General features: G+C 44.5%; 1 protein-coding gene across 1 annotated transcript; it reads right to left on the bottom strand.

Annotated features, from left to right (window-relative positions):
- Window positions 1–11,643: 11,643 nt before the first annotated feature.
- Window positions 11,644–13,418, bottom strand: CCIN (calicin). Its single transcript, XM_030294529.1, has one exon. The coding sequence runs from the start codon at window positions 13,416–13,418 to the stop codon at window positions 11,652–11,654; it is 1,767 nt and encodes a 588-aa protein (XP_030150389.1). The 3' UTR covers window positions 11,644–11,651.
- Between the last annotated feature and the right edge of the window lie 3,388 nt (window positions 13,419–16,806).

The following is a 16,806-nucleotide window of genomic DNA, read 5'->3' as shown; positions in this document are numbered from 1 at the left end:
GGTAGTTCTACTTTTAGTTTTTTGAGGAACCTCCATACTGTTTTCCAGAGTGGCTGCACCAGCTTGCATTCCCATAAACAAAACACTTCTAAATAATCCATGAGTCAAAAAGTCTGTAGGGAAATTAGAAAATATTTTCACCTGAGTCAATGAAAATACAAATATAAAGTTTTCAGGATGTAAAGTAGTTTTAGAGAAAAGTTATTAGTATTAAATTCTGGTATTAGAAAAGAAGAAATGTCTTAAGTAAATAATCTAAGCTTTCACTTTAAGCAACTAGAAATAGAGCAAAGTAAACCCAAAGGAAGCAGTAGGAAAGAAATGATAAAGAGCATAAATCAATACAATTGAAAACAGAAAAATAGAGAAAATTAATGAAATCAAAATCTGGTTCTTTGAAAAAATAAAATAAATCTCTAGCAAGACTGAAGATACAAATTACATGCAATACTCTGCAACATTAAAAGGATAATAACAGGATGTTATAAACAACTGCACATAAATTTGACAACATAAGTGAAATGGACAAATACTTGAAAGCCACAAACTACCAAAACTCACCAAAGATGAAATGGATAATCTGCACAGTCATATGACCACTTAAGAAATGGTCACCTCCCGAGGGAAAAAAAAATCTCCAGAACTACCTAGTATTGTCAGCCAAATATTTAAGGAAGTAACACCAGTTCTAAGCAATGTCTCCTGAAAAAGAGAGAGAAACAGAGACAGAGAAAAGGGAGCACTCCTCAACTCATTTTATGAGGCAAGCATTGCTCTGATACTAAAACTAGACAAAGGGAGTACAAAAAGAAAACTATAAATCAATATCTCCCAAGGTCAGGGATGCAAAAATCCCCCGACAGAATACAGTCCCTGACTTAATGCTGGCTCAGTGTATAGTTTTTCAACTTTATGATGGTGCAAAAGCAATACTCATTCAGTAGAAACTGTTTGAATTTTGAATTTTGATCTTTTCTCAGGCTAGCGATACAACACTCCCTTGTGATGGTAGCTCCAGATCACAAGAGTAGACAACAAATATACTTAGAATGAGTCTGTACCTATACAACCAATCTGTTTGTCACTTTCAGTACAGTATTCAATAAATTACATGAGATATTCAATACTTTATTATAAAATAGGCTTTGTGTTAGATGACTTTTTCCAACTGTAGACTCATGTAAATGAGCCTGTTTAAGTTAGGCCAGGTTAAGCTATGATGTTTGGTAGGTTAATTGTATTAAAGGCATTTTTGACATGAGTTGTTGTCAACTTACAATGGGTTTATCAGGACATGACCTCACTGTAAGTCGAGAAAGATCTGTATTAGCAAGTTGAATCTATCAACATGTAAAAAGAACAGTATATGATCACAAAATGGAGTTTATCTCAGGATGCAAGCTGGTTCAATATTTGAAAAACAAATCAACGTGGGGTGCCTGGGTGGATCAGTCAGTTAAGCGTCCCGCTTGGGCCCAGGTCATGATCTCACGGTCTGTGAGTTCAAGCCCCAGGTCAGGCTCTGTGCTGACAGCTTGGAACCTGGAGTCTGCTTCAATTCCGTGTTTCCCTTGCTCTCTGCCCCTCCCCTGCTCTCTCTCTCTCTCAAAAATGAACATTAAAAATTTTTTTAAAAAGAAAAGAAAAACAAATCAATGTAATCCACCACACTCAAAGTCTCATGAAGAAAAATCACATAATTCACACAGAAAAAAATTTGACAGATTTCAACATCTACTTATTATAGAGTCTCATCTATGAAAAACCTATCATGTTAATGATAAATTTGGCATATTAATGGTGAAAGACCGAATGCTCTTCCCCTAAGATCAGTGACAAGTTAAGGATATTCCCTTACCACTCCTATTCAATTTTGCACTGGAAGTCCTAGCCAGTAAAGTAAGATAAGAAAAAGAAATAAAAGGCGGTGGGTGGGGGGATGGGTGAAATAGGAAGGGGATTGAAGAGTACACTTATTGTGATGAACACTGAATAATGTATAGAGTTCTTGAATCACTATAGTATATATCTGAAGCTAATATAACACTGTATGGTTTTTCAAAGAATTTTAATTAACATTTATTTATTTTTGAGACACAGAGAGAAAGAGAGCATGAGTGGGGAGGGGCAGAGAGAGAGAAGGAGACACAGAATCTGAAGCAGGCTCTGAGCTATCAGCACAGGGCCCCACGCAGGGCTCGAATCCACAAACTGTGAGATCATGACCTGAGCCGAATTTGGATGCTCAACCGACTGAGCCACCCAGGCACCCCATAACACTGTATGTTAACTGTACTAGAATTAAAATTTTAAAAGAGTATGCAGAGGAAGGAATGAAGTTGTCAAGAAATCTGCAAAAAAACCTCCTAAAATTAATAAGTGAGTTTGACTAAGTTGCAAGATACACGGTCAACACACAAAAATCAATCATATTTCTCCATACTAGCAATGTATAGTTAGAAACTAAAAATTTTTAAATACCATTTACAGTTAGTTCCCTACGATAATTTTACAAGTAAAATAAAAATGGGCGAATATATAGTAAATGGAATCCAGCACTATATAGAGGGAATTCTATAGTTACTGAGTCCAGTAATTATATAAAACATACAGTATTTTATATAAAAGTATGTCATATGTTGGGGCGCCTGGGTGGCTCAGTCGGTTAAGCGGCTGACTTTGGCTCAGGTCATGATCTCGCGGTCCGTCAGTTCGAGCCCCACGTCGGGCCCTGTGCTGACAGCTCAGGGCCTGGAGCCTGTTTCCGATTCTGTGTCTCCCTCTCTCTCTGCCCCTCCCCCACTCATGCTCTGTCTCTCTCTGCCTCAAAAATAAATAAACATTAAAAAAAAAAAGTATGTCATATGTCATAGCCAAGTTAGGTTTATACCAGGAATGGATGAATGGTTTTGCGTTGACAAATTAATAAAAGTGACTTGTCCTTATTAATAAAGGAGACAACTTGTGTTCATTTCACTAGATGCAGCAAAAGTATTTGATAACATTCAATATCACAATAAAAACTCTTAGTAAATTTGGAATAAAGGCAATTTCCTTAAAGAGATAGAAAGTCATTACACATAATATAATTGTGTATTTGGAAAGTATAGCAGTACCTACAAATATATTTTTAAAAAATTTTTTACATATTCTGGATACAAGTTCTTTGCCAGATAGGTGACTGGCAAATATTTCTTTCACTATGTAGCTTGTCTTTTCATCCTCTTAACAGTATCTTTCCTGGAGCAAAAGTTTTTCATTTTGATGAGGTCCAATTTGTTATCAATTTTTTAAATGGATCATGCTTTCAATGTCATGTCTAGGAAATCTTTGCTTAACCCCAGGTTACAAATATTTTCTCCTATGTTTTCCTCTAAAGTTTTGTAGTTTTGCTTTTTACATTTAGAGCTATGATTCATATTAGTGGAGAGAAGATATTTACCACATGTACAACTGATAAAGGGCTCACATCCAGAATATATAAAGATGTCCTAGAAGTTGCTAAATACAAAGTCAACATACAAAACCCAGCTGTATTTCTATACATATTCAACTATGAAAAGAGGAAATTAATTTTTATTTATTTATTTTAAATTTTTTTCAATATATGAAGTCTATTGTCAAATTGGTTTTCATACAACACCCAGTGCTCATCCCAAAATGTGCCCTCCTCACTACCCATCACCCACCCTCCCCTCCCCCCCACCCCCCATCAACCCTCAGTTTGTTCTCAGTTTTTAAGAGTCTCATGCTTTGGCTCTCTTCCACTCTAACCTCTTTTTTTTTTTTTCCTTCCCCTCCCCCATGGGTTTCTGTTAAGTTTCTCAGGATCCACATAAGAGTGAAACCATATGGTATCTGTCTTTCTCTGTATGGCTTATTTCACTTAGCATAACACTCTCCAGTTCCATCCACGTTGCTACAAAGGGGCATATTTCATTCTTTCTCATTGCCATGTAGTACTCCATTGTGTATATAAACCACAATTTCTTGATCCATTCATCAGTTGATGGACATTTAGGTTCTTTCCATAATTTGGCTACTGTTGAGAGTGCTGCTATAAACATTGGGGTACAAGTGCCCCCTATGCATCAGTCCTCCTGTATCCCTTGGGTAAATTCCTAGCAGTGCTATTGCTGGGTCATAGGGTAGGTCTATTTTTAATTTTCTGAGGAACCTCCACACTGTTTTCCAGAGTGGTTGCACCAGTTTGCATTCCCACCAACAGTGCAAGAGGGTTCCCGTTTCTCCACATCCTCTCCAGCATCTATAGTCTCCTTATTTGTTCATTTTGGCCACTCTGACTGGCGTGAGGTGATATCTGAGTGTGGTTTTGATTTGTATTTCCCTGACGAGGAGTGATGTTGAGCATCTTTTCATGTGCCTGTTGGCCATCTGGATGTCTTCTTTAGAGAAGTGTAGGAAATTAATTTTTAAAAGGATACTATAAAGTATACATACATGCATGTGTACAAATTTTTAAATGTCAGGTAGAATAAATCTAAAAAAAGTATGTGACACCTCTACAAAGTAAAGAATAAAACTTCAAGGGAAATTAAAGAAGACTCTCCAAAGTAGAGACATATACCATGTTCATGAATTTTAAAAATTGATATTGTAAATCTATCAAATTTCCCTAAATTGATCTCTAAGTTTAGCACAATCACAACCAAAATCCCAACAGGTTTTCTGTGGATCCTAATGGTCTAATTCTACTAAACTGTGGAGGATGTGATAGAGCTTTGGTAATGTCAGTCAGTAACTGTTGACTGTGGTATTGGCATAAGATCAGAAGAATAGACCAATGAAATAAGAGAGCTCATAAACACATTTCTGTCTATGGACACGTGATTTACAACAAAGGTGGCACTGCAGAGAAGTGGAAAATTGGCACTGGGGCAGTTATATATCCATATGAGAACTTTGTAACCCCGGGGTAAAGAATGATTTCTCCAAGTATTAAAGAGCAGTAACAAAAAAGGAGAAGACAAATCAGGCTAATTACAATTGAAACGTACCATTAAGAGTGAAAAGACAAGCCACAGAGGCAAAGAAGATATTTACCATATGTGTAACTGATAAAGGGCTCATATCCAGAATATATTAAGAATTCCAACAAGTCAATAAAGAAGACAGAAAAAAGAAATGAAGACTTCACCAAAGAGGAATTCCACATGGACAATAAACATGAAAAGACGCTTAACCTAATTATCCAACTAAGAGAATGCAAATTAAAAACCACACTGAAATACCACTTAATATCCATTGGCTAGGATTTTAAAAAGTCTGACCAATAGCAAGTATTGGCAAGCCTGTAAAGCAACAGGACTTCTCATATACTGCTAATGGCAATGTTAATTAACAATCACTTTGCAAAAATAATTTGGCATTATCTTACAAATAAGACAGTAATTCCACTCCTAGGTGTATGCCCTAGACAAACTTGGTACATGTGCACCAAGATACACTCACAAGAACAGCATTGTAATTGTAATGGCCCAAACTGGAAACGACCCACATGTCCATCAACAGGAAACTAGATAAGGAAAATGACATATTCATATAAAATAGCATACAGACGTGAAACGGATGGAACTAAACCTACATACAACAACACGGATAAATTATAAAACATAATTTTGAATGAAAGAAGCCAGACACAAGATAATTCATACTGTACAATTTTCTTGTGAAGTTCAAAAACAGTCTGACCTAATCTATACTTCAGAAATGCCTATTTAGATAATAAAACTATATAGAAAACCCAGGAACACATTATCATAAAGGTCAGAGGGGAGAGAAGAGATTATAATCTGGAAAGGGGCTAGATAGCTTTTGAGGTATTGGCAATGCTCTATTTCTAGCACTCAATAGTGGTTACAAGGATATTTACAGTAACTCATTAAGCTACACGGTCATGCATCATTGCTTTTCTGCATGCATTGTATTCACAATAAGAAGGGTTATTGAGCATGTGTATTATTTCTTGGTAAGTGTTCTAACTTACATGTGATGTGTTTACTTTGTTCAAAGATGTAACACTGATCTTTCGGAAGTAAACGTGGAATGTTTTATGTCATCCTTTAAATGGTGTAAAATACACAACTAGACATGGGATGATGGAGCTCCTTCTCAGGAATGCGAGAGGTGAAGATGTAGAGTAGACATGCTTGGTAGCAGGTATTTTCTAAAATACTTTTTTTTTTTTTAATTTTTTTTTTCAACGTTTATTTATTTTTGGGACAGAGAGAGACAGAGCATGAACGGGGGAGGGGCAGAGAGAGAGGGAGACACAGAATCGGAAGCAGGCTCCAGGCTCCGAGCCATCAGCCCAGAGCCTGACGCGGGGCTCGAACTCGCGGAGCGCGAGATCGTGACCTGGCTGAAGTCGGACGCTTAACCGACTGCGCCACGCAGGCGCCCCTAAAATACTTTTAACAAATCTTGGACATTCTAATTCTAACATAAATGGGTAGGTAGGAAAGCATAGACTTGCCATGAGTCTGTGGCCTAAATGAAATAGTACACTATGACTGTCAGTGTTGCTGAGCCACACTGTGTGTGTTTTGTCCTCACGGGACACTTCCTCAGGGAGAATGCTTTCTCTGAGAACAGTGGCATGCGGAAGAGGAAAGGTTATTAAGCAACTGTCATAAAATAAGCCCATGAAAAGATGCTTAATATCATTAGCCATCAGGGAAATGTAAATCACAACCACAATGAGATGCCACTTTGCTCCCACCAAGATGACTATGTTTGGAAAGAAAGATAATAAGAAGTGTCCACGAGGACGTAGAGAATTTGAAACGGTCATACGTTGGAAGTGGGAATGTAAAATGATGCATCTGCTTTGAAAACAGTCTGGCAGTTTCTCAAATAATTGGACATAGAGTTACCATATGATCTAACAATTCCACTCTAAGGTGTATATCCAACAGAAATGAAAACATATGTGAACACAAAAACTTGCACATGAATGTTCACAGAGCATTCTTCATACTAGCTGAGAAGTGGAAACAACCCAGATGTCCATCAGTTAACTGATAAATGAGTACATAAAATGTGGTCTATCCATACAGTAGAATGTTACTCAGCCATAAAAAAGGAATGATGTACTGGTATATGCTATGACATAGATGAACCTTGAAAACATTAGGCTAAGTGAAAGAAGCCAGTGAAAAAGTCATATATTGGGACACCTGGGTAGCTCAGTCGGTTAAGCATCTAACTTGATCTCAGCTCAGCTCTTGATCTCAGGGTCGTGAGTTCATGCCTCGCGTTGGTCTCCACGCTGGGCATGGAGCCTACTTAAAAAAAAAAGTCACATATTGTACGATTCCATTTACATGAAATGTGTAGGACAGGCTAATCCATAGAGACAGAAAGGAGACTAGTGGTTGCCTAGGGCTGGGAAGATGAGGGAGTTAGAAGTGACAGCAAAGAGGTCCCAGGCTTCTTTTGGGAGTAATGAGAATGTTATAAAATTGTGACAATGATCGTACAACTCTGTGAATATCTAAGAGTCACTGAATTGTACACTTTGGTTGAATTGTATGGTATGTGAATAATATCTCAATAAAGCTTTTCAAAATATGTCATCATTCCATCATGCTATTTAATATTTCTGAACAACCTAACTTGGACAAAACACCCCAGTTTTTAGTATTTTTTTAACCTTTATTTATTTTTGAGGGATTGAGAGAGAGAGAGAGAGAGAGAGAGAGAGAGAGAGAAAGAGAGAGTGCACCGAGCAGGGGAGGGACAGAGAGAGAGGGAGTCACAGAATCTGAAGCAGGCTCTAGGCTCTGAGCTGTCAGCACAGAGCCCGTCGCGGGGCTTGAACACACAAACTTCAAGTTCGTGACCTGAGCCGAAGTCGGACGCTCAACCGACTGAGCCATCCAGGTGACCCCAAACACCCCCAGTTTTTAACACCAGACTTCACACCTTAATAAAAACACTGGATAAATAGGAGAAAAATACAACAAACTCTTCTTTGGATATTGGTGTCTTGATGAAAGGAGGAGGCTTCACTGATGCTTCCCTGACATCAGTTTACACCCTTGTGTGGCATCATGAGGCAGTACATCCTAGGAAGATGTGGGTAAAGGTGTGTGTGTGTGTGTGTGTGTGTGTGTGTGTGTGTGTGTGTGTGTAAGATGTTGGAAGAATAATTTTGAAAGGGAAGGTGGGAAAAGAGAACTAGAATGAAATCTCCACCACAGGTATATTCTTAGGTAGATTCATTTTAGGAAAAAAGTTGAAGATCTGAAAACTGATGCCCTAAAAATTGTACATGTCTGAATTTCCCTTGGAAAGACTTCATGTGCCCGAGTTTGAAGACCAGAGTTGTCGTTCAAAAGTCTAGTCTTTCAAGACCACAATCTCTGCTACAAATTGCTAAAGTTTCCCTTGTGGCTAAAGCCGAGAATTTGACTCTACATTCAGCTCTGCCAGCCTCCTCAGGGTAGTAAGCTTCAAATGTTTCAGCCTTATGGTCTAATTTTAAGGTGGGAAGGGGTTAGGAAAGAAGGAAGAGGGAGAAAAGAAGGACCACTTGGGTCAATAGATCAAATTAGAATCCTACCATGCCAAAGATCTCCCTTTTTAGCAAGCACCCTAGTGATTCTGCTGCAGCGGGGGGACAGGTCAATTCTGTCCAAGACTGCAAGGGAAAGAACTGACTGAGAAAAGGACAAAGAGGACAGTGTTGTCAGGAGACGGTTTGGTGGCATGATAGGAACAGAAGCCAGACTGAGTGGTTTAGAGATTGATCTGCAAGCAAGAGGTGGAGCCAGAGAATAGATGCACAGGAAACTCAACTAAGGAAATAGATGAGCGGAGAGCAAGAGCTGGACTTCAGGGCCAAGGAGGGTTTGTTTCCAGAAAAAGACAAACTTGAGAATATCTGTGGAATAAAGAGAGAAAATCAGGAAGGGGGTGTAGAGTAGAGAAGGAACCGAGGGTCCTGAGAAGTTGTGAGGTGACAAAACGAGACCCAGGGGAGGGGATCAATGCTGAATCCTGGAAGGACAGCTCTTCCTCTGGGATGCAGGAAAGCAGCAGAAGGTCTGGAGAGTTTTGGTAGATGTGGGCTTGTTCATGGAGCTCACATCATTTGACCTCTATTTCTCTGGACGTGTGATGGCGGCATGAGAGGTAAACAGTTGAGAAAGAGGAGAGAAAAGAGTGGGGCCCCAGGACACCGAGAGGGTTAGAGAATCAGCCGTGGGGAATGGCACCCGGAGTCAGTGAGAGGTGACGAGGTGGCCAGATAAGCCTGGTGGGGTGGGGGTGGGGCAGGTGGGCTTAGCCACATGGATCTGTAAGGTGCTGTTGGTCTCCCAGCTGGAGGACGGCAGTGAGGTAAGCAGAGGTGGGGGCTACCCAGCGCTGAAGAAGTGAGAAGGGTGGGAGAAATTCCAGAGAAGAGGTCAGCTGTGAAGTGGAAGGTCCTCGCCTGCAGGGAACAAAGTAAGACGGGGCAGAAGGCAGTCTTTGAAGCCAGAGACCACCCAGCAGTGAGGTCAAGAAGATGATGCTGAGCAGGTCAAACGGGGCTGAGAGGCAAAAAGAAGGGGACGGAGCAGGTTTGAACGACAAAGCTACCTAAAGCGTCCTGTACTAATACGGTAGCCACTAGCCTCCAGGGTCCTTACGTGGTTGGTTAGTCCAAATGCGTTTGTGCTGTAAGTGTAAAGTACACACGATTCCGAAGGCTTCGTACGAGAAAAAAAGAATGTTAAATACCTCAATAAATGTTTGCCCTGATCACTTGCTTAAATAATATTTGGATATATTGCGTTAAATAAGATACGTTAACGTTAATTTCACCTGTTTTTTACTCTTGTAGCATTGCTTCTAGAAAAATTTAAATCACATACGTGGCTTGCATTATATTCCTGTTGCACAGCACTGCTATAGATACTCCCTTACTGGGGCATGGATTGTCTGTGTCATGCCCGCGGCCCCAACGCCCGGAACAAGGACCTGCACAGAGAGGCCTCAGTGAATGGTGTGCATGTGAACTGATGAGAGGATGAATAAATCAATTCATGAATGCGTGAGGGGAAAAATAAGGATTATATATTAGTACGCAAATGAATGAAAGGGGAACAGAGATAGTTAGAATTGAGGACTGCTCATCAAACCTTTGAGGTAAGGAGTCTCAGAGAGCATTTTATGGGACTTTACTAATATAAAGGCTCAAGAACCTGGACCCTGGCCACACTCTTATTTTCCTTTAAAAAAAATGTACTCTTTTGGCACTTTTATATATGCCAGGACTGTCCTAGGCATTTACATGTATTAACTCATTTAAGCTTCACCCTATGAGGGAGGTGGTGGAATTGGTATTTAAATCAGGCCAACTGTATGGAAACCAATTTGTCAATAAATTTCATATATATAAAAAATAAATAAATAAATAAATCAGGCCAACTGGTCCCAATGTCTGTACTCCTAACTACTATACCATCCTGTCTCTCTTAGCCCCTCTCATCCCCAAGTTTCTCCAGCAGAGACACATTAGTCCCCCCTTTATCTACAGGGGATCTGTTCCAAGACCCCTAATCGATGCCTGAAACTGCAGATGGTACTGAACCCACCGTATTATGTTTTTTCCTATAGAAGCATTTCTCTGATAGAGTTTAATGTATAAATTAAGCACAGTAAGAGATTAACAACAATAACAAACGATGGAACAATTTTAACAATATGCTGTAATGAAAGTTGTGTGAATGTGGTCTCTCTTTCTGTCTCAAAATATCTTATTGTGCTGTATTGCCCCTTCTTGTGATGATGGGAGATGATAAAATTCCTGCGTGAGGAGATGAAGTGAGGTGAGTGACCGCGTTGTGACATAATGTTAGGCTCTTACTGTCTTCCGATGATACATCAGAAGCAGGACCATCTGTTCCTGGATCACAGTTGACCATGGGAAGCAAAGCCACAGAGAAGGGGGGACAACTATATAGATTTGTTTTTTCTCCCTTTACTGATCTCTCTTTTGCTCACAGTCCCTCAAACCCTGTATTCCTGGAGAAAGTTTTCCATGAACTTTGCTTACTGAAAACAACTGTAAGTAACCCCCCAACTTCCCCACAAATAAGACACAAACACACGATGGCTGCATAGTCAAATACAACAGCCAAGTAACCATGCCTCCTCTGTTCCCTCTGCCTCCATCCCTGAGCCTTTCCCACACCACTTTCTTCGCCCAGACCGTGAGTCTTCTGTCCCAAACCTAGGATCTGCCCTCCCCTGCCTTCCTGGGCAGACTCAAGGGGAGTGAGTGTTGGAGGAGCCTGAGGCTCTAAGCAAATGCTTTATCTCTCAGTCTAGTAGATGCCAGCGGAGATGACTACAGAGGATAGAATGGGGGCTTTCTGGACACCACCTTGGCCAGTGCCCAGGAGTTGCTTCAGTCCCACCCACCGGGGACTCCATTCCAGCCTCAGCTTGGATCCCTCCAGGGACAGAGTAGCCCTGAATTTCCACCCACTGGGAGCAGCCCTAGCCCAGGATCTCCTCTTTCAGGGCCAAACATAGACTGGAACACTAAGAAGGAACCAACAGGCCACCTTCCTCTCTTTCTCTCATTAAATTGTGAATAATAATGCATTTACTTATTCTCCCACTTAGAAAGTTGTTTAAATCCTTTGAAGAATCTTGCAAGGCAGCTTGGCTAGACAGCAGGCAGGACAGTCCAGTGCTTCCGGTGGGGGGGCCAGGGTCTTCCACTCGCCCATCTTTTGGTCCAACAAGTAGGCGTTTGGGTTGATGGTGTAGTCCTTTGTCTGGACATCACTGGCTATGGTGACACCCCCACAGACAAACACTTTGCTGTCTCCAATGGAGCATATAGCATGGGACACATCCAAGGGGCAGTTGTTGGGCAAGAGAGGCACCGAGGTGGTTGTCTTGTTGGCCTTTACCTTCTGCAGGTTGATTTCCACACTCTGCCGGTGGCTGTGTACACAGAGGATGTTGTCCTGATGGAAAGAGAGCAAGGGCCGGTGGTTGAACTCAATGGGGAAGGTGATACACTGGACCACATCCCCAGTGGTGGTATCAAAGCAGTCCACCACTCCAACCCGAGAAATGTAGCCCTTCACCAAGCACCGCCCAGTGACAATGTACAGGTTCCGGTCACCCTTGGTGATCACGGCTGTGCCATCCATAGGGATGCTCATCTTCCCTGCCAGGCACCAGGCCTCCTTGCGCTCATCATAGCGATAGATGTTGGAGACATACCGCCTTGGAGCAATGCTCCCACCCACTGAGTACACTGTCCCCCCGCAGGTCACCATGGTGTGGAAGACAAGCCCAATTGGCAGGTCTGGCAACTTGGTCCAGGAGTTGTCATCCATGTCGTACCGCCAAGCTGTCTTCAGCCCTGAAATCTGCTCAGTGGTGCCACCAGAGATGTAGATGTAGCGACCAGCCGAGGTGGCGCTAAGCGCTGCGGCCCGATAGGGCATCTCTGACAGCTTCAACCACAGGTTCTCCTGGATGATATAGGCAAACACGCCATCATTGAACTTCCCATGGGCCTTCTGGCCCCCTAGGATGACCACTGAATCAAGCAGGGCGCCTTTCCGCTGGTAGCTCAACAGGCTGCATGGCCTCTCCTGTTTTCGGTCCATAAGGACACTCTCAATCAGGGTCACATGGGCCGAGCTGTTCTCCATGCCCATCAACTTGTTGCTGGCAAACATCAGTGTCTTGTTGGAGACGGCATTAAGGTTGATGTAATTGAAGAACTTCTTGAAATACTTCTCCCGCTCATCCTTCCGGAAGTGCACCCAATTGATGAGTGCGCTGAGAGCCTGGTCCTCATTGAGCACATGCAAGTTTTCATCTCGGAGCAGGCGGCCAAAGATGACAGGTGGACAGCGCATGAAGTGCATAGAGCCCTCAGGACTCGCCCAGTAGTGAAAGTTGTCACGAATGCCAGAGTAGGCCAAGTCTGATACCTCTTTGAGCTCAAACAACTCAGCCAAGAAGAGGTAGCGCAAGCAGTTTGCTCGGCGGATGGACTTAATCAGGAAGTCATTACAGTGGATTCGAAGGCGTGGTGTGTTGAAATACTGGGCCCCACGCAGGAGCTCCTCCACGTTCTGCTCCGAGATCACCACCTTGCCGCTGTAGAAGTAGTCCAGGAGCTGGTCCACTGTGGCCGGACTCAGGTAGTTGGGGTCAATGGTGATAAAGAGCTCATCGGTGGTCTTCATGTCATTGCTGGAGATGAGGCTCTTCACCAGTGGAGAGACAGCAGCCAGCACGTTGCGATGTGCAAAGAAGACATGGTGGTCCACAGTCAGGGCCATGTCCCAGTACTCTTTGCGTTTCCTCTGTTTGTTCAGGTTCTGCAGCACGAAGCTGTTGTAGTTTTTCTCCGTGAATTCCAATTTCATGGTGCTTCTTGCTGGCTGAGGCAGAAGATCAGCGGCAGGTACTGGAGAACAGACTTTCTCACGCCTTTGGGATTCAGATTGATGGTTGTTTGCAGAGCAGTTGATCGGAGAGGAGGGGGGCTGGGAGAGAGGGTGATGTCATAGAGTGGATGAGGGCATCACAATGCCAGCCCCCTGAGGCCCCTCTCAGAGGCACAGGACCTTTCTCCCCTTTGATGGCTCCAACGTGCCATGGCTAGATCCCCTGCCAGGACTTGATGCCCTGGGCCCAGAGCTCAGGAGAATGGGTTGCAGCTCTAATCTGGGACTTTCCAAACTTAGTTCAAGGTTATATCCGGAATGTTAGAGCCAGTTTGGGTGGAGGGTGGTATGGGAAGAGAAGAGGGGAAGCTGAGGGAAGAAAGGAGATTTTTGGATTTAGAAGAATCTCCCCATGGATAGGAGGGAAACAGACCCAGAGAAGGGAAGGGACTTGCTCAAGATCCCACAGCAGGTTGGAAGTAGACTAGGGCCTGGAACTCAAGCCTTCTCTAACTCAGTGTTCTTTACTTTCCAGGAAGCTCCTAACTCCCTAGCTCTCCCCAGTCTCTGGTTCTCAGGCCTTGAGGTCCCTTTCTCTGCCAAGGCTCCTGGCCATCAGAGAATTTCAGGCTCTGTCCTTTGCCTTCTGACCTTTGCAGCCATGGACACCGTTTTTCTTTAAAATGGAGAGACAGAGGCTACTAGTTGGAGCAGGGATACAGGAGTTAGCCACACACTGGGGGATGGGAGGGCCTCTGAAGCTCTGATTATTTCAGTTCCACAGCAAACTGGGACCTTCTCTCCACATTTCCAAGTCTATAGTCATGCAGCTTTGGGAGCTGCGGTGGGTCAGCTCTCTCCATCAAGTGTGGACTTGGACCAGTGGCTCAGACCCTTCTAAACTTCGGTTTCCTCATCTGTGAGATGGGAATAATAGTACCTGCTTCAAAGATCCTTAAGAGTTTAAATCAGAAAATGACTAGACAGTGTTAAGCACGTCTGGCGGGTAGCAAACGTCCAATAAATGTTAGCTGCCATTACTTTATTAATCTATTAGTTCGCCCAGGGCTGGTGTCCTTGGCTGCTCCCTTCCTTAATGCCTCTCTTCGTCTGGTTGGCTTGTGATGGTGGTGGTGGGGTCTGGAATCCCGCGTCCGCTCTGGGGCAGGGGGGCTCCCCGAGCCCCTTCTGGCCACGCGGTGGAGCTGGAGGGCCATCTCCGGCCACTGAGGCCCCGACTGCCACGCCGCTCCTCGCTCGCAACCGCAGCGGCTCCAGCTGGGAAAGCGGCGCCCCGCCCCGCCCCGCCCCGCCCCCTCTTGCCACGGGGTTCCGCGCGCCCAGCCGCCGGTGGCAGGGCCTCCCACGTTCACCACCTGGCCTCCGGTGCCCGCTTTACAGGTGGCGGCCCCGGGGAGAAGCCGTCTCAGACTCGGGGCGTCACCCCTCGGCAACCCGGGCGGGCGTGGGGTTCCCCGAGTGCCCGGCTCCTGCGGAGAGTGGAAGAGCCCGGGGGCCCCACCCGCACCAGCCTTTGGGGGCCCCGGCGAGGGGCTCAACTCGCAGGCGTTTGCGGGGATGGCCAGATGTCACAGAGAGGACCTGGGCCCGGAGCCCCACTCCTGACCCTTACGTCGTCCTTAGCGCCCCCACTAGGAAACCAGTGTTGCCTGGAGCGTGGGGAGCGTGAGCCTGCCGGCTCTTCCCCTGCCCGGCTTGGTCCACTTATTCATCGTCTCTGCATCACATTCTTCCAGTTTAGACCTGGCTTTTTCTTTGGGGATTTGGCAGCTTGAAAAGTATTTAAAAGTACTTACGTTTGAATGCTGAACTTGTTCACCTTGATACCTGAATGGAATAGAGGCACTCAGTCTCTTGACCTATCCCTGCACAAGGGTAAGAACTAATGTTTTTTCCCATGAAAAGAAGGCTGACTTCAGCCCCTCCACCACAGACTAGCCGCGAGGTTTAGGTGGACCCCTCTCTGTCCATTTTCTCCATGTGAGGCTAACTGAGCTCTAAATGCTTCACCAGCCCTGATCTCGCGAGAGGTGGCTGCCACCTGGGTGCAGGTGAGACCTCTTGGTGTTGATGCCGGCCGCTTTTTCATCCATTGGCATCTAGGCTTGCCCTTGTGAGAGGCCGGCAGACCTCACCTCCACGGGCGTTTCAACCAGTAGAGGATGGGTGGGGTCAGGCCTGTGGTTGCATCCACCCCTTTGCCCCCATATCTTCCAGCCTTAGGGGCATTTTGGTGGAGGAGGTGGCCGCGCCCCTTTACGTTTGTTTCAGGCACTAGAACACCAGGGCGGGAAGTCTCTCCAGTTACAAAAGTTGGGCACAGGGGGTGTCACGGAACCTGAGAAGATCCAGTAGACTTAACTCTTTGTGCCAGACCTGGTACAGCCGGACAGACTGCAGCCCCGAGTGGGGAAGGGAGCACAACTCTGAGAGCACAGGGCTAGAGCCTGGAGCCAGGGTTCCTAATCCCTTCCTCTGCTCTCTGGCGACAAAGGAGAACTGGCGATCTGGCTTGTCTTTGGCTCTTATTGATTGTGGGAGTTGCTGTCTTTAAGAGATCCATTAAAGAAGTGAAATCAATGCCCACCCGCTCAGCCAGCTTTGTTGCCTGGCTTTTCTTCAGCCTAGAGTGCTCTTCTGGTCAGCTTTTTTCTTTCTCCAGCCAACTGATGAAACAGACTCCAACCTCAAGAGCCTGGCTGCATGCCAGCATCCACCCCCCTGTTATGCGTGTGCATTGGGTGGAAGGTGTCCCTGGGAGCCACCAGGAAGTTCACTGACTGGCCATTCAGTCCCTGTTGCTCAAGGTGGTTGCCCAGGTGTGGCCTCAGCCCAGTCTTTTTATTCCCCCCATCCTCAGCTTTCTGACCAGCTCATTATTTGGTTGAAAAGACTCCCTCAGGGAGGGGACCCTACTATTCTAACCTTCTGGAGAACAGCAGTTGACATTATCATTTTGTTGGGAAGCCCTGAAGATGAGGGGCGTGTTTTAAAGATACACCGATTTGGGGCCCCTGGGTGGCTCAGTTGGTTAAGCGTCTGACTTCGGCTCAGGTCATGATCTCACGGTTGGTGGGTTTGAGCCGGTGTCAGGCTCTGTGCCGACAGCTCAGAGCCTGGAACCTGCTTTGGATTCTGTATCTCCATCTCCTTCTGCCCCTCCTCCATTCACGCTCTTTCTCTCTCTCTCTCTCTGAGAGCTAAATGAACATTAAAAAAAAAAAAAATGACTTAAAAAAAAAAATAAAGATACACAGATCTCGCCTGGAGCTAGAAAGCTCACTCCACCTCTTTTGTACCTCTAACAACTGGCTTTCTCACGTCTACGTATTTTCAACTGGCAACT

Source organism: Lynx canadensis, chromosome D4 (assembly GCF_007474595.2).
Source record: "Lynx canadensis isolate LIC74 chromosome D4, mLynCan4.pri.v2, whole genome shotgun sequence".
Taxonomy (NCBI): domain Eukaryota; kingdom Metazoa; phylum Chordata; class Mammalia; order Carnivora; family Felidae; genus Lynx; species Lynx canadensis.
Note: the sequence above shows the minus strand (reverse complement) of the source record. Positions and strands in the feature narration are given on the sequence as shown.

Bases quoted from the DNA above. Each gene is read 5' to 3' on its own strand.
- CCIN (XM_030294529.1), bottom strand. From the start codon at position 13,418: ATGAAATTGGAATTCACGGAGAAAAACTACAACAGCTTCGTGCTGCAG.